This window comes from Electrona antarctica (assembly GCF_951216825.1).
Source record: "Electrona antarctica genome assembly, chromosome: 5".
NCBI lineage: Eukaryota > Metazoa > Chordata > Actinopteri > Myctophiformes > Myctophidae > Electrona > Electrona antarctica.
In genome coordinates, this window is record NC_136810.1 from 27695529 (window position 1) to 27719614 (window position 24086).

At 42.2% G+C, this 24086-nt stretch overlaps 1 protein-coding gene across 1 annotated transcript; it reads right to left on the reverse strand.

Moving 5' to 3' along the window:
• Positions 1-889: 889 nt before the first annotated feature.
• cry1b (cryptochrome circadian regulator 1b) lies at positions 890-15587 on the reverse strand. Its single transcript, XM_079502059.1, is given in 12 exon segments — positions 890-1211; positions 1361-1492; positions 3819-4021; positions 4580-4731; positions 6203-6514; positions 6801-6941; positions 8643-8731; positions 8886-9070; positions 9286-9389; positions 9393-9428; positions 11454-11562; positions 14973-15587. Coding segments are annotated over 12 exon segments (1692 nt in total). The 5' UTR covers positions 15131-15587; the 3' UTR covers positions 890-1140.
• Between the last annotated feature and the right edge of the window lie 8499 nt (positions 15588-24086).

Here is a 24086-nt window from a genome sequence, read left to right on the forward strand (position 1 = left end):
TTCGCACAAAATACGAAAGCGGCTCACCGCTCCAAGAGTTGAGTCAAATGCGGAGAACAAATTTCACTGGGTAACGTGTGTGACTAATCGTACGACTTTGACTATTCCTGATAAACTATAGGATCCAGTTTAAAGGCCTTAGCCTACTGTTCCAAATATTGTATGCACCTGTTGTCTAACTGTCCTCTGTAGTGATAACAAACAATCAGAATCAAATGGGTTAAGAGCAACAACAAATTGGTGGAACACATTTTTTATTACTCATAGCATTTCAATATTTATTATACAAAAATAATACATTCACAATCAAATGGAAGAGATAAATACATACATTGAAAGTGCAATTTGGAGTATCAGTGACTCCCTTAATATTAAAAGTGATATTGGAAATCCTCACAAAATGTACAAAACGTATAAATTAAAAATGAAAATCTTTTTCGTTGTGAATGTGCTCCAGAGAAGTAAAAATCACACCCGTGTGAAGTAACTGGTGCAACTCCGTGTGGGCGTCCTCGGGGGGTCCACGGAACTTCGGGACCCACAGGAACACGCCCAGGGGGCCGGGCCGGTTCCGGCGAGCCGCCCCGCGTCCGAAACGGTTCAGAAATGACAGAGTTGCCGTGTGGGGGTCCCCAGGGGCCAGGGGGTCCCTCTAATGTAGTGTGTGTGTGTGTGTGTGTGTGTGTGTGTGTGTGTGTGTGTGTGTGTGTGTGTGTGTGTGTGTGTGTGTGTGTGTGTGTGTGTGTGTGTGTGTGTGTGTGTGTGTGTGTGGCTGCGCAACAGTGACACTTGGTTGTGAAAACCAACCAAACGCTATTTTCATGCTCAGACAGACCCAGCCAGCCAGCCAGCCAGCCAGCCAGCCAGCCAGGGACAGATCCAGCCAGAGACACACAAAGCTCCGTAATGAAGTGGTTGCACCACAAAAAAAGGTTAGCACTGTAAAGGGGCTATCATCATCACCAGCAACGACTACTGGTTTATTTGTGTCACCTGATGCTAAGACAGAACCAGGAGAACAGACAGACTGTGGGTCAGGTCGGGACACACTGCAGGTGGTGACTGCTCTATGACAGAAAAAAAGTCGTGGACTGAGAGGGCAACACAATTGTTGTTCTTCTTCTTCTTCTTCTTCGTACACTAATTGCTTTTCTTCCAGGTCACTGGTGTGGGGTCTTCAATGCGTCGTTTCAGACCGGACTGTCCTCTAACTGCAGGAAAAAGAAACAATGAAATGGATTAAATTGTTATTCATGATTTGCTACAGAACATGAGGCCATTATGCATCATGCCATCTGTCTGTTATCCAGTGAGAAGACCACTTTTTCATCAAGTCATGTAAAAATTCAACCAACATTACCTGTTTGAGAGGATACCATTTGCATGGAAAGGTTGTCAGTAGATGCCCGTGAACCTAGGCCAGTCGCCGTAACCACTCCTCCAACATTACTTCTCCCATTGTTCACATTCATGGGTACTGTTTCCAATAGGCCTGCAGAGTAAAAAAAATCACACCCGTGTGAAAAACTTTTTCGAGCACCAACCTACATGTCTCAGGTTTCACCACAAGCATTAACATGGCTGCGATGCGATCAGAAATCACTGAACACCGGGCAGTTTGGACTAAAACAACAACTTTGGAGTATTGGAGTAACAAGCAACAAAGAAACGACAATGAGTGGATCCTTATGGGAGGCGCACGCAGAACGTGGGCGCTGTCTAGCAGCCTGGGCAGCACGGAAGGTTAGTGTTGAGCTTCGGCCGCATGGTACTAATATAACCCTTAGTTGAAATACATTTACCATTGTCATATTTCATTTGTTTTGTGGAGTAGGCTATCATCTGGTTTAATCTGGAATATATATTATTTATCAGCAAAATGTCCAGTCAAAGCTAAATAAAATAGAGACAGGCTCTGGGCAGTATTATGCGTGTCTTAAGTACCAGGTCTTATGACTTAACTTAAGACCTGGAGGCGTGGTCAATGCTGTTTGGCCACTCAGAATAGCCAAATGGCGGCCTGGGCCATGGCTCAATGGTCCAGGCACCTTGGCTGGTAATCCAGTCTGGCAGTGTGCCGCGGGTTCGACTCCCGATCCCGACGGCCTTTACTGCATGTCTTCCCCCCATCTCTCTCCCCATTTCCTGTCAGCCTACTGTCTGTCCCTCCATAAAAAATATAAAATAAAGGCGAAAGCCACAAAAAAACATTTAAGAAAAAAAAAAAGAATAGCCAAATGGCATTGATCACGCCTCCAGGTCTTAAGTTAAGTAATAAGACCTGGTACTTAAGACACGCATAATACTGCCATACTATTTTACAACTACCAGTAAGACGTGGTAGACGCCTGGGGGCGAGAAGCGACCTCGCCCTAAATGCGTGCACGCATCCGCCTCGTTGACGGAAGACTGCTGGGCGAGCGCTGGTGCTCTATAGCTATAGGTTGTCTCCATATATGGAGCTCAAGGTGATATACACGCCTGGCATCGTCATGGTGATACGTACTCAGTTGGCTGGCATCGTCATCATGACACGCATCTAGTGCACCATATATAAGAAGAATCCGAGGTTTAGGGAGCTAGCAGCATTTGCTATGCTCCTCACGAGAGACTCCATTGCCTTCCGGACAAGACAGGATATTTGGCGTTACAACCCAAATGTCCTCAGTGATATCTGGCTTTACAAACCGGATATCGCTGGGTTCGAAATTTCTGCATCCCGGTTAAGTTTGGATCGGACACCACTGCAGCGAGATCTAACGAGTCAACCAGCACTGGTTCGAGCTATCTTATATGGTCCTTGATGTCATGATGATGTCACGATGACCTGGGCACTTGGGGGCTTGCCTCGGGTGAGCAACGGGGATTTGAGTTAGGTGACATGACAGAGTGACGGGAATTGTTGTGAGTGACGTGACAAAAACGCAAGGTTTCATAGTTATCTGCGACCTTCGGTCGCAATAAATATTGTAATAAAAGCCATTCCAGCTTGTATAAACATGGCAATTATTAATCTCAGGCCTACAGAAAGACACGCTCAACTATCACATTAAGAACCTTTGACTTAAGAGGACAGTACCACCATTTTCAACATAATTTGTTGTAGAGCTAACCCATTAGCACCCATCACCTTGAGCAGTGTTCTCTGTCTCAAACACAGTTCAGCACAATGTTGTGCTTGCATCTGTCTACTGCCCAAAAAGTTTGGACTTGCTTTATATGGATATCTTCTCAGGCACAGCCAGGAAAGACATATCAGTGGTTCACTGCGTGTGGTTCGGGACCCCCAGAGGTCTTTGGGAGGGGTTCAGGGTGTCACTGGCCAATGGACCAGAAGGCCTGTAACTACCAAAAGTGTACAAATGGGCTCATTCATTGTCAATGGGAATTTGTGTAGGACAAAAATAGCCGATTTGCTCGTCCACATATGACGATAATTCTCCATTCATTGTCAAAGGGAATTCAATGTTTGTGTAAGACGAAAATCTACACTAACTAGAGGGGCTAGAACCCCTCAAAGATAAATGGAGGTCCATGGCCTAATACATTGAGAGTAAAAAAAAATCACACCCGTGTGAACTGAGTGGTGCAACTCCCCTCTCCCCCTGCCTCTCTCTCTCTGTCTCTCTCTCTCTCTGTAATTAGCAGGCAACAGTGCAACACTATCTCTCTGTTTCTGGCACAACAGCGCCACTTTTGCCCCTACTGGTACTCTAAACATAGGTTAGGACATAGTCACATAGGTAGGTTAGGACATTGCTGTTCCTTGGAGTGGTTGCACCACTCAAAAAACAGTTGGTAGTGGGTCATGTTCTCACCTAGGCCTTTGTAGGAGGAGAGCTGCTGGTAGATCTGCTTCATTCTCTCTATGTGGAGACGGCTGGCCTCAGCATGGTGCACCATGGGCTTGGGATAGTCGACCCCTATGATACACTTGGCAGCCTTCTGGACCTCCTCTGGGGCGTTCCACGGATCGTAGATGTACTTGGCCGGGAAGCCTCTCAATACGGGAATATAACGTCTATAGGTAGGGTTGGATAGGTAATAAAAATAGCAGCATGAAGATAGAGCGGGAAGGCGAACAGAAACAGAAATTATTAACCAAATCCAACCTGGCATCCATGATAGATTTAGGACAAAATGGGGGAATTCAACAAGCTCACAATGTGTCACAATGTGACATGTTGTGAGCTTGTAGAAAGGCTAGTTTACTATTATTATAGTATTATGTATACTATAGGCCAGGGCTTAAGTGTCAAATGTGGAATAAGGGAAAATAAGTTTGCTGATAGAGGTTTTTACAACTGTATCATGAAACAAAATTATGTTTGACCACCTTTGACAAAGCATGCATATCAGCTTAATCAACCTTGGTGGCCTTATTTCTATTTTTATTCCTTCTAAGTACTCGATTCATTACAGCTCTCTTGACGGAACCATGGCAAACTCTGCTCTCCTTTGAAATGCCTGCAGGCTAATCTGTATGTAATGCGAAGAACACACAGATAATTTGCTTGTAAAAGGGGCAGTGCACTGTGACATGCATGTGATCCGGACGAGCGCTGCCATCGTCTCTCACCGTATGTAATCTCCATTGGGGTCTGTGCGTCGTCCGAATCCAACAGGGCAGTAGCAGTGGAAGAACTGCTGGAAGAACGAACTGCAGGAGAGCCACATCCAGCTGCCAGCATTTACACTCCAGTCTGCATCTAATAACAGCTCCTCAAACACCTGGAGAAAGCAACCACACGGGGAACAGTTGTGTATGTAAATCACAAGCAGATGATTGAGAAGAATCACACCCTTCCTGTGCAAACCCCAGAGCATCACAGGCAGATGAAACTATATGACCATGCTTGTATCAACTCATTGTCTATTCACAGCTTTTGCCATGTCAGCCTCTTATCTAAATATAGACCACTTTCCAAATAATGGCTTTATTTTTGAGTGGTGTAAACCACTCCTACAACTGGCTTTGTTATTGAGTGGTGTAAACCACTCCTACAACTGGCTTTGTTGAGTGGTGTAATTGAGTGGTGTAAACCACTCCTACAACTGGCTTTGTTAGTTTACGTGTCTGTCCGTACCCGTGTCTGTCCGTACCAAAAAAAATGAGCACGGTTGCTATGATTTCATTACGTCAGACATTACGTCAGACCACTGATCAGTCTATATAAGACCTTACACCAGACATGCAAATCCCTTGACTCCTTCAAAACCGCTCTCAAAGGGCACCTACGGATAGCTGCAATTCGAAACTGGCCCCCGTAAAATCTGAATCCCCCCCCACCGCCCCCCCCCTTTTTCCCCTCACTGTATATGTTTCTTTTCCCTTTTTACCTCCATTATGATGAATTCCTGTACTGTTCTTTGTCTATATAGAAGTGTCTATTTGTACGTCTCTAAATGTTTTGATGAATTGAACATGGTGGACCCTGTTGTAAACAAGTGTAATGCTTAATTGGGTCGTCCACTCACAGTTAACAGCCTTTGTATTGAGTTTGTGCTTGAAATGTACTGTAATTCTGCAAACTGTTAATACAATTTTCAATCAATCAAATCAAACCACTCAGTTCACACAGGTGTGATTTTTTGATTTGCATCTGCACATTTTCTACAAAGTAATTACAATGTTATGCAACATACTTCATTGATTTAATGTTGGCTAAATATCACTGCGTGGGTTATTACGTCATGGGTGTTTGAATTTAATTTGTCAAATCAATCTTTTCTCTATAGGGACTATTTTTGGCTAGTCTGTTCAAATCTATCTATGCTTTAAAAGGCATTTTCCGCCAGTCTGAAAACGTACCTCTTCAAAGCTGTATCGTATTTTGTCACCTACTTTAGCTAGACTAGATACTAGAGTAGTTATAATAAGCAGATATAACATTTAAATAAATAAATGAATAAAAGAATAACCATGTAATGTTATGTGGATTGTGAACTTCCAGCTAGTTTCAATCTCTGCAATTCCATTTTCATACAATACTGAAATAAATCCAGTTACTTCCTTGAAAAGTATGTAGGTCAGCAGTAACGTCAAGTATACTGTGAAATTGGGCTACCACCTGTGTGGTCCTTTAGGATCTCTGCCAGTTGTCTGGGTAGGAAATTGTACTGCTTATTCAGTCTACTTTTCAGCCCAATGAACCAGTTAAGACATTCTCCACAGATGTCTGCTGAGAAGGCAGGTTTTTACCTTCATGCCTTCCTCCCAGCTGATCCATAGGTCTCCTCTGGTGAGGAAGCAGGCCACAGCGTGTCTCGCCAAATGATGGATCCATCCCTCCTGTCTCAGCTGGGTCATGATGGCGTCTATCCAGGGGAAGCCTGTCCGTCCCTCTGCCCACTTGGCCAGTGCTTCTGGATTCCTGTCCCAGGGGATCTGAACACAAACTGGGTTTCCTTCCATCTTGTCAAAGCGTGGGTTATTGGTGGCAGTGGTATAGAAGAACTCTCTCCATAACAGCTGCCCATACAGGGAGAGCGGTGGGGAGCTGTTTGTCTTTACCTGGGCAGAGGAAAATAACGTAATTACTTTTTAAACTTTTTTGTGGAAATGGTTAACCACTTAAAACGTTGTCCTATACGACAAATAGGGGAAATAGCTGATCTACAAGCTGATGTGTCGCACCATGCGTGTTGCCCGTTTTCAGATATGCTATTTCTGCTGTTTTTGAAAACATTTGACTACATAATGACATGTCCAAAATAGGGATACCAGGGTTAAATATACTTGAACCATACACTTTTAGCTGTGAATACAGTATAGATGGTATGTTTATTTGCTCTCATACCTTCTTGTACAGATCAGTGAGTTTGAAGTAAAAGAGTCGACAGGAGAGACAGCCAAAGCGCAGGTAGGGGCTGAGGCCTGTGGGGCTGGCCAGCAGGGAATTAGCATTCATACGGGGACGCTCGAAGTTGGCCACCCATGCCTGCAACAAAGCCAAATAGCTGTCATTAACACAATTTGAAAACAACTTTCAACTTTAATTTCTCAACCGGTTCCAACTACATAATAGAAATCAAGGAGGGAGATTTTCAGAAAAGGACACAAAGTTTTCTTTTAGAGCACTTGAATAAAATAAAATAAAACCCTCTGCTCTCAGACAGAAATGGGAGGTTGATCTGGGTGTCTCTTACACAGAGAGGGAGTGGAATCGGCTTCTAAGAAGTTTTCGAAAAATGTCCAGAGAACTTAAAACCAGACAAATGTGTTCATGCGTCCCTTGCCTAGCTGACACCCTATGATGCTGAGTCGGTTCAAACGGCACTAATCGTAAACTTATTATGTGTGATGAATGGAGGGCTACTTCTGCCCCCTCTGTGAATGTTTGGTTTAGTCAACTTGGTCAGGTAGCAGCTCTGGAAAAACTCTTTCAGACTTCTTAACAAAGTATATAGCAACTATCTGTTAAAATTGGATGGATAAGTGGGAGGAACGCAATGGGGGCACTGTCTAAATGTGAACTGAGGAGACTATTATATGAACTGTACTTGAAATTCCCTGAATAACCATCGCGTTATTTCCATATTATTCCTTTGTTCTTTGTTTTTTTATTGTTCACTTTTGTCATACTCTGTGTCTGTACCCTGTTTATTGAAAAACAATAAATTAGTAATCATGAGAAATCAACAGGGGATAGGCCAGAAATAGTTGGACAATGGACATGGTCATATTGATGACCAGTTGCATGTAAAAGACTACATAAATGCTTGCTCAATAAAGAATATATTTTTTTTATTAATTATTAATTTTAACTTTAATAAAATGTGTTTCTTTATAGAGAAAGCAAGGACAGTGTGGTGTTCTTTTGTATAATATCTCCAATTTCAGCTCAAGGAGGACAATATACTCTTCTTTTCATCATAATTCTATTATGAATCAAGTGAAATGTGAGCGTTTTGTCATCCTTGACCTGATATTTGAGATGTGCAGAGGACAGTGAACATTTTAGGGAGACTGGCAGTATTTCTCTGTACTGAGAAATGGTTGTTGATGTGAAATGAGAGGTACAATTTCAAAAATCTATATATTAAAGTCTAGTCTCATGTTGCTATGATTAGGTGATGTAAAACAAACATGGACAAAACAAATATTATATTCTCTTTATTGTCAATGGCATTTAATGTTCGTGTTAGGGACAAGATGATGTAAATTTCCCTTCATTGTCAATGGCGTTTTTAATGTTTGTTTAACTAAAAACAAACATTAAACCATAAAGGAGCCTCAACAACCTACATTTCTGTCAACATACATTTCTGAAGGAGTTAACGTGAAGAACTGGGGAAAACAGCCTTTTGTTTTAGTGCCCCAACCAAGTGGAATGATTTACAGCTTAAATTAAAGATCTGCTCTCCGATTACATACGGTCAATTTAAATCTTTGATTGCAGACTGTGTTTAAACATATATTAGATCACACAATGAGGAAATGTTGCTGTTCTGCTTGGTTGTTTTTTTGTTTATTGCTTTGAAAACGTATTATGTTGTACTGTATCTTGACGACACTGCAAATGAGGGAAACCTCAATGTCTCTCGAGAATAAATAAAGGTTTGAATGAAAAGCTGACTTTCTCTTGGAAAGTCAAAGGCTGGCATGACAGATGGGCATTTGTATTGTATGCATGCCTCACCTTCCTCTCCAGGTGTCTGTCCAGCCTTGTGAGTGCTTCTGTTTCTCCGCCTGGCCATACCGCTGTGGGCAGGCCCTCTGTCTCAAAACCTGGAAAGGAAAAAGAAATTGGGACACATTGTATAATTGCCAATACTGATGTCTCAAAAAGGTCAAATAAAGGTCAAAATATCATACCGGTATTACCGGTATGCCCACAATCTTAACAAAAATAAAATGAGAACAAATGCAGTTGGGAACTGACCAAGCTCTTCTAGGGAGGGTACCCCGAATTTGTCATCATGGTCGTCACTGACTGGTGTGGCGCATGTCCTGATGACCTTAGCCATGATGGTCTCTGTAGGCATTTCCACACTGTCCATACGGCTGATGAGGGCCTGGAATCGTTTGTAGGTCAGAGGGGGCTGACCACCGTTTAGTTCTATGATCCTTTAGGTTGAAAAGGGCGAAAATATTGGGTTAACAGAGTCAGACATATCATACACAACATGGAACAATCAAAAAGCACGTTTTTGGGATAATATATATTTTATGCGTATCAACGAATCACAAAATATTTGTTTGCTATTTGTTTTCTGATTGACCACTTTGTGACAAAGCTGATGCTGATATGGGATATTCCATGAACTCATGTGGTCACTCACTTGTCTAGATCATAGATTGTGTGTGAGATCCGCGCCATGACTTCAACCCCGGCCTTGGTGGCCAACTTCTGGATGGCGGCATCACGCTCCTTACCAAATGGCTCTTAATCGTATTCATAAGACAGACGCTTGATGCGCCATTGCTGTGGAGCAGAGAATCACACACAGGTTCAGAGATGAGCTGTTATGGAACTAGCTATTTTTGTGTCCAATGGTGATCTCAAATTTAGAGAGTCCTATTACCACTAGTTACCAATGTTTAGACTTTAAAGAAGGCCCTTTTTCTTGAGGAGATTAAGGAAAGTCAAGCTATCCCACCTGACTATGGAAAACTTTTACCGCTGTGCCATTGAAAGTACATTGACCTACTGTATTACAGTACAGCTTGGTACGGAAACTGTACTGTTGCAGAGCGGAAATCACTGCAGAAGGTGGTGAAAACTGCACAGCGTATTATAGGCTTTACCTATTACCTATTACCAATATACCTATTACATCGATTGAGTCCATCCACAAACAGCACTGCCAGTCTAAGGCCCTCAGTATCATTAAGGATGCCTCCCACCCCAACAACAGAATGTTCCACCCCTCCTATTCACAGAGGCGAAACTAAGGGCTACAGATGCCTCAAGACCTCAACCACCAGATTCAGAAACAGCTTCTTCCCCTCAGTCATTATTCTCTTGAGTAGAAGTGTCCTTGAGAAAGACACGGACTGAACCCCTAAATTCTCCCAATGAGCAGGTTGGTGCCTTGCATATTTGCCTTCGCCGTCAGTGTGTCAATGTAAAGCAGATTGTTAAACACTTTGGACATAGGCATTATAGAAATGCAGACCTTTTACCATGTTTTTTGTAATAAGTGACTAGTGTGAGATAGAAAGCTTCAAAGCCCTGGTCTTCATGGTAAATATTATTCTTTCCTTGTATAACATGCAGAACAAATTGCATGTCTCATGACCCTCCCTGATAGGATTAATTGTAAATGATGCATAACTGATGTAGTATGGTTTGTAAGCCAATACTGGTTAATTACATTTTATGTCCTCAAGTCTGCATTCAGTAGATTGCAGTGATGTTTCTGCCATTTCAGTGATTAAATATTGCCTTAAGAAGATCTTAAATTCAAAGTTTGCCGTGACTACAGTATTTTCTGCTACAGCATCTCATCTAAGCCTCAGCTGTGCTGTAAAATAAGAAAAATATATAGGCTTGGGTTAAAAAAGAACAGGAAACAAAACTGACAGTCTGACAGCAAAAATGTGTTTTTCCCCATTACAAGCAGGAATTGTGAGATCTGATCTGATTGACGCTTCACTACGTCATGGGAGTGCTGCTTCATTATACTGTAGCTTGTCACAAGTGTTGAGCGTCGGTTTGTGTCTTCATGTCATTGGCTTGGCTTCCATTGAAAATGGCAGATAGCCTGCCTCTTTGTTGCTAGTGTGAACCCAGCATGAGGCCTCTAGTTTGACGCGATATAAACAGGAGGTGCACTCAGTCAATAACTGCACAGCACAATTTCCCCTTGCATTTCACAGGCTTTATGAATCATTAGTATGATAGTATCAAGATTTCCAGCTATTGTTTGTTCGGTTATTATGATAATGTCACTCTAGGTTTGTATGATTAACAACTTAAACCCTACGGCCTATATATACTGTACTTCATTTACTGGGCTACCCAAGGGGCCTGTCCTTGGTTCCATCCTCTTCATTCCCTCTACGTATATCAAATCCCTTTACCCAAAACTGCCGATCTAAAAGCTTGTCGATTGATCACAAGGAGATGGTTGAAAGCAGACCCTCCTAGAGAGGAGAGAAAATGACTCATAATCTGAGGACCAAGGCGGAGCTATTTGAAAAACGTTGGGAAAAATGGCATTTATACAAGAGTGAATAGTGTGTATCTGCTTTTTGTCCTTGTTGTTTGTTTTGTTTCTTGTACTGGTTTGTCTCCGTTTTTGTTTTGCTTTTGTTTTTCTTGAATGTATGTATGTACGTTTCGATTGTTGTTTGGAAAATAAAAACAAAGTTTAAAAAGAAAAGAAAAAGCTTGTCGGTTGATTGTTTTAGCTGAATGTTCACCGATTATGACATGCCCAGAATAGGGACCCAAGGGTTCAAGTGGCTAAGACAGCAGGTCAAAATATTACACAGAATCTCTTACCTTAAAAAGGCGAGGGAAGACATCTGTGGGCTGGCCTCTGATGACGAACAGGCGGGAATTGAGCTTGCGCAGACTGGCATCCAAATCCTCCAAACACTGCAGCAAAAACCTGGGAGTGAACAGAGAATATATTGGATATTGTTATACACCGAGGCGTACCAGCTCAGTGGCCTTGTGGTTAGAGTGCCTGCCCTGAGATTGGAAGGTCGGGGTTCGATACCGGCCAGGTCATACCCAATGCCTATGGGACCCAAAGCCTCCCTGCTTGGCACTCAGCAGTCAGCATCAAGGGTTGGATTGGGGCTAAGTAAGTCCCTGTGTCATGTCCAGGGGGTATACTTGTACATCATGGCTGGGGGATGTACTTTTACATCCAACTGCCTCACGCTACAGAAACAATTTGAGAGTCATCAATTTGAGAAAGACCTGTGGTCCCGCAGAATACTTTGTAGGCCTATTTGTAGTATTTTCAATTTAACAATATCACTGATCAATTTATTTTATATCACTTTAAATGTCAAGTACAATTTTATTATTATCAGTTCTAATGAGGGGGGGGGGGGGGGGGGGGGGGTTACATTATGTACCATAATATGACCATAATATGTAAGGTGCCATAAATCAAACATGTGATTGCCATCAGCCATGGATGAAAAAGTTTCCACTGAAAGTTCCTATGAAAAGGTTGTGCTGATGTTTGAACCACTGTGAGAATATAGTAAGACACTTTAATGTGAATATGCTGCCCTCTACGGGCCAAGTCTCTCTTTTTTTCAAATTGGCCAAGATGTCAATTACTGTGTAATAATAATAATAATAATAATAATTGGATTTGCAATAGATTTCGCTTGTAGTCAACTTATTTTGTCAGGATGATGAGTTTGCACACTTCAAAACCAGAGATCTTGCTAGGGACTAGTAAAATAAGTCACTCTTATCTTTTATTGCTAACAACAAGGTGGCAAGTAAATAAAAGGTTTGGGGCGTGGACTCAGAGGAAGTGGAGTTTGCTTTCAGGTTGCCCGATGGGGATTTTGAGTTGTTGCTATAGCAACATACTATTTTTGGTACATTTTGAATAAATATTTGAAGCTTTTAAGAAAACTTAGGTCAGGATTTAGAAGGCGTTTTTTAGAATCAGCCTCGGGTCTAAATGGCTTAAATAAATTGTCAATCTATACACTCGATTTTAAAGGACATTCAACTAACCTGTAGAAGGGTAAGAGCTCACTGTACTCTAGTCTAGACAAGTGTGAGTGCATTTGTTCATGACTCTGATGAAGACCGCATACTTCGAAACGTTAGTCGTTATCCTGTATACTAGCACCTAATAAAAGGCTCTAAATGTCAGAGGGCACTGTGCTCCAGTGTCCTCTCCTCCTTCTGCAACTTATGTCCTTGTCCCTGTGAAGCACCGGACCAGCCGTTCCAGAGCTTGAGGCGCGTTGGTAGACTCCCTTTGTTCCTGAGTGCATTTGTTGTTTGTGTGCTGCTAGAAATGTGATGTACCACACATAAGGTCACACTGACCTCATTCCGCTGCTGACTATTCGAGATCAGGACAAAGCAGGAGACTAGAGCAGGAGGCCGGAAAAGGGACTTACATAAATATAATGGTATGCCACCATGGCAACTGCCTCTAGATCACAATACAGTACAATACAATACATGATGACGCTTTTGAAAAGCTGCCCTTTCCATCTTTGAGTTATGAATCAAAGCACTGAAATATTCAGAATTAGGGTATAGGCTACAGTGGTGATCAATTTAATGACCAGCAGTAACAGAGTATACCCTGACTATAGATACCGCTTATAATCAATTGATACTAGTTAAAGGCATAGTATGCTACTTTGCCCTGTGTTTTCATAACAAAACACTATATTATTATTATTTTTACCAATCATTTCCTTCTACACCAGTGCTTCTCAAACCTTTTGGGCTTCAGTAGTAGTACACCTCCCATTTGAGAAAATGCTCAGCCTCAGTCTCTACCAGAGTTGAGTTTGCAACACATTGCCCTCCCTCTCCGACGTGTATTTTGGTGTTTCACTGTTTGTTTTGGTAGACGGGATGTTGTTGGACTACAATTTACAAAAACAAACACTGGATTGGTGTCTACCCTGAGATGGGTGGATGGTAACCGCAAGGTTGCCAGTTCGAACCCGGGCTCCCCCAGAGTTAGGCTTCACTCACACCTGCAAAACAGATTGTTGTATAGCTGAAGCATGAGACTTGTTGACTGATGCAAGCTCGCAATTAATTTCCAATGGGAGTCACATGGTTTGACACAACATTTTTATTGTATGAGGGGGAGGGGGACAGTCGAAACACAGCCGAAAGCCATACAACAAAAATGTTGTGTCAAACCATGTGACTTCCTTTGGAAATGCTTTGGGGCGGCCATGACACTTACCCTTTGTTTACATCTAGCATCCAACATTGTTGTATGCTAGATGTATAGGTGTGAGTGAGGCCGTCGAAGTGTCCTTGAGCAAGACACTGAACCCCAAATTGCTCCTGATGTCACCAACCACACCATGGTTAGTACCTTGCATGCAGGGTTTCTGCTGCCATCGGTGTATGTGTGTGTGAATGGGTGAATGTAATGCACAATCTATGTAAAGCGCCTTGGATAAAGGCGCTATATAAATGCACCATTTACCATTTATGGGTAGGGGTCAGAGCTTCATTCCCTGCGGAGTCATACCAATGACCATTAAAAAGATTGTACCAATGCACTCATTATCAGTGTTAATTTTGGTAGCAAATTCTGAATAATACACCATTTAGTTGTAGTCCTATTTAGTCACCTGAAATTGTTTAGTCTTTGTCGACTAAATATTAAAAAACTTAATCTTTTGAACACACCATTAAGTTTTAACAAAATTAACACTGCTACTGCTCATTATCAAAGGTTGGATCCAGGTTCAGGGCCCAAGACAAGAGTTTGAAACTTTTAATCTCCATCCGGATGAATCACAATCACATTTGGATTTTGGGTGTCAAAGATTTTTATTTGATTAATCAAATTTACATATTGACGTAATTTGTCGGAGATAATTCTATGATCCCAATGTAATTTTGAAGGGGTGTGATTTGAACCAAAATTCCAATACAGGGTGAGGCTATATACTCGAATAGTGATTAAAGCTTTGAACTCTTCTTGGGCACAGACTGTCCTGTCCCTCACACAATCAGGAGAGCTCTCTCTCTCTCTCTCTCTCTCTCTCTCTCTCTCTCTCTCTCTCTCTCTCATGTACTTTTGGGAGGACATCCATGGCAAACCAATGTGCATGATTCCCTGTTGCTAAACAATTTATCATGGCAGGGTAATGTAATGTAACACACACACACACACACACACACACACACACACACAGTTACACGCACACACACTACACTTCTTCTTTCTCTATCTACGTAGACTCAATCCCAATTAACTATTGTGTCAAATTGTACTATATATTTTGATTCGCAAAAGTACAATTGGAGGACACATATATATTCTCTTCTTACCTCCATCTGCTGATGCCAACATTGGAGGACCCTGCGAACCAGGGGTCCAGGATGTACACACAGCGCAGAGTGTCAGATCCTTTGATGGAGTCCGCCAGAGACGGGTTGTCGTGGAGTCTCAGTCCCTTTCGGAACCAGTGGATGGTGTTAACGACCATAGTGTTGCGTCTGTCGCGTTTTGTGTCTCCTGTGCTGTGGGAAATGCCACGAAAGCTGACCTCGATTAAAACACAGGACAGGAGGGAAGAGGGAACAAAAGCCTGGAGGGTTCCTCTCTCTACTCTCACCTCCGAAAACGTGTAATTTCGCTTCAACCTTGCTCCATGAATTTGTCCATTAGGTTTATGCTCCTATTTAGTAGCCGACGCATATGTACAGTAACCGATCAAAACAAAATCAATAATGGTATCAAAGTGAGTGATCACGAGAGAAGTCGCCAACAAAAAAATATTTGGAAGAAGAAATGTTATAAAAGCAGACATCACATGTAAAAAGTCCAATGCGCTGCTGCTGTGTAGGTGAATGTTTATCAGCAATGCAGCAACAAACGATGGCTGCAAAATGCCCAAATCCCGAAAAGACAACTCTCCAACTCAGCAACACATCCAGATCCAACGCTGGCTCTGACAACGGTGGCAAATTGAAAACATAACATCTCCCACAGAAACACGAGAGGCGCAGCGACGCTGTCACGTTTTTGTAACGTGCTTTTTCTCTGCTGCTCACATGTTTTATTATTAACTTTAAAACATACGGTAGATGTTGGAATTTGTTTGAATTAATTATTAGTATAGGCTATAGCAGGATCCCCTATACTGCACAGTGAACTTCAAATGAGATTTTCTTTAAACTATACCGTATTTGAATGAAAGAGGAAAGATTTGTTATTGTGTGTACAGTGCGTGCGTGTGTGAGTGCGTGTGTGCGTGTGCCGTGGTGGCGCAGCAGTACCCGGATGAGCACATGTCAGACGGCAAGACTTGAAGATCAAAATATTGGAAAAAAATAGGAATATTATGAAATATTTCTGGCAATATAACTTCTGATGAATTGAAAATGGACCCTGTTGTAAACAAGAGTGTAATGCTTTATCAGTGTGTCGTCCATACATCCACACTAACAGCCTTTGTATTGAGTTGTGCTTTCATATGAAATGTACAACTTTGTATTGAGTTGTGCTTTCATGTGAAATGTATCCATTCTGCAAACTGTTAATAAATACTACAATCAATCAATCAATCAATGAATCCAATTTTCAATACGTTCTACTTCTATTCAACGACATATCAGACTAATCGGCTATTTACTCAAATACAATTATTTGAGATGTATTGTGGATCATGTGGCAGGCCTATGGTGTGACTGCCGTAATGTTATGTTTTTCTTTACTATTTAATTATTTGGGTAAAATCATAGGGTAAAATATATATTTGTTTTGGTTTACGGAAGTTGGTTACGTCATTTCCGGTGCCCTGCCCTTATATGGGTATCTTTGACAAGGCTCACACAAGCATGATATGCTTCCGTCTGTGCTACAGGCAGACGGAATGTTTGAAGACAGCGTGTCACAAGTTTAAGGTTCGTTTTGTTGTTTCTGCATCAATGGTTTAAGTTATTTGTCAATATTTGAGTTATATGTTGTATATCATGATGAGGTTTATTGATCGTTTTGTTTCCTTTCAGTTTGCATGGTTGTTCATGTTCATATGGGTTCCAAAACCACTTAATTCCCTTTGATCCTACGTGCAGCCAGTTAGGTGAATACTTGTTTTATGTGCGTTTTATGTTCATTATCTTTATATGCTTTAGCATAAAGCAGCTTTATGCTTTATTGTTTTGAGTCTGATCACTGTTCATTGTCTGATCACTGTTCATTGTGTTTGTATTCGACAGTTTTGACGTTGTTGTTATGGCTTATTGAAAGAAGGCAAGAAATAAAGCCTGCAACACCAGTAGGCCTACTACAGAACTGACTCGTTTTTAAGACATCACTGGGAGTGACATATGGCCTAAAACCAAAAACTATCTTTGTTTGATAAAGCTGACTCAATGAGCAGGCCTAAATGGCCTACTGCATATTATTTTCATTTATTTCGCACATAGTGTATCACAAACTAATCATAATAGATAACAATTCATTTGTCTTTCATAATTCATTTGTCTTTCATACTTCTGGCTAGCCCGTCTCCGGACCCCCCGGGTTGAGCTCCTTTGGACCCCTACGACGTAAGTCATCACAATGTCAGAAACTTTAACGTAGGGTTCCGAAAGGAGCTAACTTCTGGCGAGAAGGAAGAAGAATACATTCTTATAAATACCTGCCCCCTTTCACAGTTGGTATACTTTAATGATTGGCGCATACACATCTAAACAAAACAAGAGTAAAACAAGCAAGAAGTTGAGCAATGACATGTGCAAGAAATGATGGCTCATATTGCCTAAATATTTTATTTTTGTAATTTCTTTTAAATTGGCAAATATTTGTACAACCCTTTAAATTGTCGTCCAGAGAATTTCATATTCGGATTCCTGTTATCGAAGGACTTGAGTCTTTGAGCGGTCTGTGCAAACTTATGTTTAAGTCAAATTTCCTCCTATCCCCACTTTCTGAACCGGGTTCGAATAACTGTTGTAAATGAATTGGTAATGTTTTGCTTTTTGCCCTAAACATAATTAATAAAGTTGTAGCTTCACGATATGTTCAATTTCCTCTCGATTTTATAAATACTGTTTGTGATCTCTATAATGCACTTTGTGCATGATTCGTACTGCACGCTCTTCTGTAATAAGCATAATGGTTTAACATTTTGTGGGGTTGTCACTTGTCACAACACCAAATGTCCCTGTGTAAATCCTCATATCTAGTAAAACATTACATCCCCTTTAACTTTCATTTCCTCTGAATGGGAGCATCAGCTCTCAACAACAATATTGGCCTATAGTGATGTTTCACTGTCATGAAACTACTCTGCTCCCATCTAGTGGAAGCTTGGGTAGTTTGCTTGGCATGAAGTGTTTCCATGATTAAACCACCACTAATATATTGGAGTGCTAAATCCCTGAACAACACGGCTACATTTCTATTTAATCTCTCAAATTATTTAGGCATATACCCTAGTCAGCTTTCTTTGTTAATAGCTAATTTTTCATAAATACTTACATTGGTCTACTTGAAAGATGTAACGATACAAAAGCATTGTGGAACTTGTAGATCGGCTATTTTCCCAAAAATCTTGAAAAATGTGGATGGATGTCCCTGGCACACAATATTTTAAGATGGTCTACAGCCAAAATAATTTGGGGATCCTTGACATGAAACACTTTGAGAACGCCCTGATGTACTCCCACAATATTCTGTACATTCTTGTTCATTGTTTAACATTTTCATTAAAAAAGAAATGGCAAAACTAGCCCATCTACATTTCAAGCTCGCAACGTTTTTATTGAATTAGTTTAGGGTTAGTCTTTCTTCCTTCCTTGGCCCATAGGAACCATGTATACAGTGGGTACAAGAACCAAGGTGATGACGACAACAGTGAAGGGTGGGGTTGTTCCAAAAGTCCTGGACTATGAACTTGCATTGCAAGAACTCTTAACAGACTCTCCTATGTCATCTGCCTCTGCCTGCTATCTTACTATATTGATTGAAGTATTTATTAACAGTTTGCAGAATTACAGTACATTTCAAGCACAACTCGATACAAAAACGGTTGTCGTCATAACATTTAGAGACGTACACTATGGGATGCAGGCATAGGGGCCCCTGACCAGAGTAGAGACGTCACGTGTGCCAAGGGTGTTGTGCTATATGCCAATGAAACTAAGGTTATCATCAACCTTTAGTGACAACAGGAGGCAATGCACTGAAGTACCCCAGTAATTTACTTGAAATATCTGGATTGTGCAGTCCAAGTAGGGAATGAGACATTACCCCAGATGAAGGAGTTTGAGTATCTCGGGGTCTTGTTCACGAGTGAGTGGAGGACGGAAAAGGAGATCAATCGGAGTGGCAGGGGCAGTATTGCAGTCGCTGTATGGCACTGTCTACCGCAATCAATTCGTTCCTACTCTCACCTATGGTCATGAAGTGTGGGTCATGACCGAAAGAATAAGGTCGTGAATACAAGTTTTCTCTGACGGGTGGCTGGCATCTCCCTTAGAGATAGGGTGAGAAGTTCTGTCACGCGAGAGAGACTCGGAGTAGAGTCGCTGCTTCTTTGCCTGGAAAGGAGCCAGCTTAGGTGGTTTGATTGATTTAAATATTTATTAACAGTTTGCAGAATTACAGTACATTTCTAGCAGACTCAATACAAAGGCTGTTAACTGAGTGGACGACCCAATTGAGCATTACACTTGTTTACAATAGGGTCCACCATGTTCAATTCATCAAAACATTTAGAGACGTACAAATAGACACTTCTATATAGACAAATAACAGAACAGGAATTCATCATAATGGAGGTAAAAAGGGAAAAGAAACATATACAGTGGGGGGGGGGGGCAGTTCGGGGGACAGTTTCGAATTTCAGCCATCCGTAGGTGCCCTTTGAGAGCGGTTTTGAAGGAGTCAAGGGATTCGCATGTCTTAATGACTGTTGGTAGGGCGTTCCACATTTTGGTGGCATAGGAGCGAAAATAATTTAGTCCCTTGTTTGTGCCGAATCTGGGTTGTACATGGTTCGTTGCACTCCCTCTGGTGTTGTGGGTGTGGACTTCGTTAACATTAAGGAAGTATCTAGACAGGTACATGGGTATCTTGGTGGAGGAATCTTGTGGACCAGACCCATTGCAAGATGCTGTACTCTGTCGTCGACCCTAAGCCATTCCAGTCTGTCAAAGTGGGCAGGGGTGAGGTGGGTTCGGGGGGTGAGGCCAAGTAGGAGCCTGACCAGTTTGTTTTGGGAAGTCTGGAGCCTAGTTTTAAGGGCCTTTGAGGTGCTGTGGTACCAGGAGGTGCATGCATAGTCAAAGAGGCCTTGTACGAGGGCTCCTGTTAAGGTCTTCAAGGTGTTTTTGTTGACCAGTGAGGAGATCCTGTAAAGGAATCTTGTTCTTTGGTTGACTTTTTTGATTACGTTGGTGGCCATTTTATCACCGGAAAGATTAGCCTCCAGGATGGAACCTAGGTAGGTAATTTCATCTTTACGTGTGATAACATTGTCACCCACTCTAACCAAGAAGCCATTTGCCTTGCTGAGATTACTATTAGATCCAAAGAGAATGGATTCAGTTTTTCCCAGGTGTAAAGATAGTTTGTTATCAGCGAGCCAGGTGCAGATTCTACCGAGTTCAGAGCTGAGGGCATTTTCAACCTGCAGTTTGTCCCTGTCCGAGACCAGCAGTGCCGAGTCATCTGCGAACAGGAACAAGTTCGGGCATCTGGTTAGGATTCCTCTCGCGCGTCTCCCTAGGGAGGTCCTCGCCGCACGTCCCACTGGGAGGAGACCCCCCGGGGAAGACCTAGGCGCAGATGGAGGGATTACATCAACTCACTGGCCTTTGAACGCCTCGGATTCCTCAGGAGGAAGTTATGTTGCTCTGGAAAGGGAGGTCTGGAGCCCTTTGGTGGTGCTGTTGCCCGCGCAATCCGACTATGGATAAGTGGTAAAATGGTAAATGGTGCATTTATATAGCGCCTTTATCCAAGGCGCTTTACATAGATTGTGCATTACATTCACCCATTCACACACCGATTGCGGCGGAAGCAATGCAAGGTACCAACCAGCACATCGGGAGCAATTTGGGGTTCAGTGTCTTGCCCAAAGACACTTCGACATGTAGAAAGGAGAGGCCGGGATTCGAACCGCCGACCCATGGATCATTGGACGACCTGCTCTACCTCCTGAGCCACAGTCGCCCCTGACAACCAGTCGACTTAAGCCGTTGAAGATGGATGGATGGATAGATGGACACATGGGCATCAAACACGAGGGCATACTATGTGGATGTCCTAAAGAAAGATGCAGGGGCGGAAAGTACTGGCGAGCTAGCCAGATGTGCGTATAGGATGGAGATGACTGGAGACTCGCCAGAAATGAGGCCTCTTTCTTTTTTTTTTTACTTTTCTTTTTTTTTCAAAAAATGTAACATAAATCAAACATAAATGTGAATGCAAGAAAACAAAAATACATAACAAAAACAGAGACAATAAAAGAAATCCAAAGAAAAACAGCTTGACAAAAATACAGCATTTTTCAAACAGTACAAGGCAAGGCAGGGAACAGCAGGAGACATTACTCATAATATACAGCAGATATAGAACATTAATTGTCACAAGCCCGGCCTGCATCCAGCCCTTGCTCGCACCCCGAGGAGACGGAAGCTCCGATGACCCCCAGCCCGCCACCAAGTGACTGGCCAGAGTGAGGCCTCTTTCTATCCATATGGCTTCCTGTACACAACTGATGAAGTCAAGAAGAAGACAACCCAAAAGTAGGAAGCTTGTATTCATTTATTTGCTGCCGGTATTGCTATTTTCTTTCACGTTTAAGCTAGAGGTTAAAGACATAAGATTCCATTACATTAATTCCAAATGTTCATCTGTAATCTTTCCGGTGATAAAATGGCCACCAACGTAATCAAAAAAGTCAACCAAAGAACAAGATTCCTTTACAGGATCTCCTCACTGGTCAACAAAAGCACATTGAAGACCTTAACAGGAGCCCTCGTACAAGGTTTATTTGACTATACATGCACCTCCTGGTACCACAGCACCTCAAAGGCCCTTAAAACTAGGCTCCAGACTTCCCAAAACAAACTGGTCAGGCTCCTACTTGGCCTCACCCCCCGAACCCACCTCACCACTGCCCACTTTGACAGGCTGGAATGGCTTAGGGTCGACGACACTCACGACAGAGTACAGCATCTTGCAATGGGTCTGGTCCACAAGATTCGATACAGAACCAAGATACCCATGTACCTGTCTAGATACTTCCTTAATGTTAACGAAGTCCACACCCACAACACCAGAGGGAGTGCAACGAACCATGTACAACCCAGATTCGGCACAAACAAGGGACTAAATTATTTTCGCTCCCATGCTACCAAAATGTGGAACGCCCTACCAACAGTCATTAAGACATGCAAATCCCTTGACTCCTTCAAAACCGCTCTCAAAGGGCACCTACGGACGGCTGCAATTCGAAACTGGCCCTCGTAAAATCTGAATACCCCCCCACCGCCCACCCCTTTTCCCCCTCACTGTATGTTTCTTTTCCCTTTTTACCTCCTTTATGATGAATTCCTGTTCTGTTCTTTGACTATATAGAAGTGTCTATTTGTACGTCTCTAAAGTCTACAATGACTATATCCCATTACACAGTCCCGCCCCCCAGCCATCACAAGTGCCATGAAAAGATGGCATATTTTTCATTTTATTGCTGAACTAATATAATAATACACGGTACCTTTTTTTAATGCGTGGTTATTTTGTGATAATTCTCATGCCTTTTTAATATTGTGTGCTAATGTTTCAAATATATACACACTGTCTGGTGCCAAAACTTGCTTGCTCAGGCATAGGGATAGAATCCCCATAATTTTGCTTTTGTTTAGATCCCCCAAACAAAATGGCATATGCCTATTAAGTTAATTATTCTTCGATGCTATGCCTTTATTATTTGAATATGTATTATCTACGTAGAGCTGTTGTCTTTCCAGTGTATCCACCACTTGAATTGAATGTTGTGTATGTTGAATTTTCAAAGAAAAGAAGAAGTTTAACTATTGGACACAAGGGTGCGCTGTTGGACCTCAGACTATGGTTCATTCTATAGATAGACTATGGTTCATTCAGCCTCACGGGTCAGGTTCCGACGAAAATGAAAGCCTGGGTACCGAGGCTATAAACTACTGGAAACGTGATGGCAGCAATCACTCACCCATTGAACATGTTTTTAATCCCTCATCAATCCAATACAATAAAAAGGTGCTGATATCCTCTGGATTGGAGTGATAAACAGTGTTGTACTTGCCTCACCATCTATGGCCAGTTTGGCCACTGTCCCCCAACACACACACACACACACACACACACGCGCGCGCGCGCGCGCGCACACACACACACACACACACACACACGCACACTATTGTTGTCGTTGTATTACCGTCACGGCAGCCTGTATTTTCTTTTAAACAGATCACCATGGCATGCTAGTGGCTGTGTGTGTGATCGAATGGTCTCTTAAATGACCTTGGAACTCATTCCAAATGTTTTCAATGAGCTCTAATCCAAAGCTACAGAGACTGAGGGATACATTATGCATTCAATCTATTATTAATGGCAGCATTGAGTCGTGTAAAACTCGTGTTACCATCAGACACGGCCGGGCCCTCAGAAAATATATAAAAAGCCTGACCCTCTGATCAGGCTCAGGCTTTTGGGGCTTCTGTTCCTAGAGAGAGAGGATCCCACTGTTAATACACAAGCCCGGGAAGCCTGCCATTATCATAATTAGCTACTTCTCTCATTTGTGTAGTAAGATATGGTAGCACCAGAGTGTAGAGTAGGAGAGTAGCGACACGCTTTGATCTCGCCGCAAGGCGTGTGCTATAGCGTATAAGCGTGTGGCTATAGTTCCAAACATTGCTCCTATATAGCTGGAACTATCCCATTGAGATAAAATGAGCACTTCTGCATTCCATTGTAATTTGTTACCATGGGAGTCAACGCTAGTGTCGCCAGACTCGCCACTCTCTTACTATATTACTCTGGGTAGCACTAGCCTATGTGGCTGGATTTTGGGCATACCCGGTAGACTAGCTACTTTATAGACTTTGGTTTGGTGAACAAACAATGTGTATATGTTTCCGTAGGCAACCATTTGCCATAAACATACACCATGCATAAATTAGGCTATACACAGGATCATCATTCAATAGCTCTATTTTTTTCAGTTCAGTTCTATAAATATTATGTTGAAGTAAACTGGCTAATAAAGAGAACGGATCTCTAAATAACAGGGCGACACCGTCGTACTGCTGACTATACACAGCTGTAGGTACTCAACTCTCCACGGCCCCGCCTCCTACATTCAGGGCCACCACTGCGTAAAACCCACAGGGAGCCCTGTTGATGCACTAAAGATGCTGTTCCAACTTTAGACATCAGCGGCT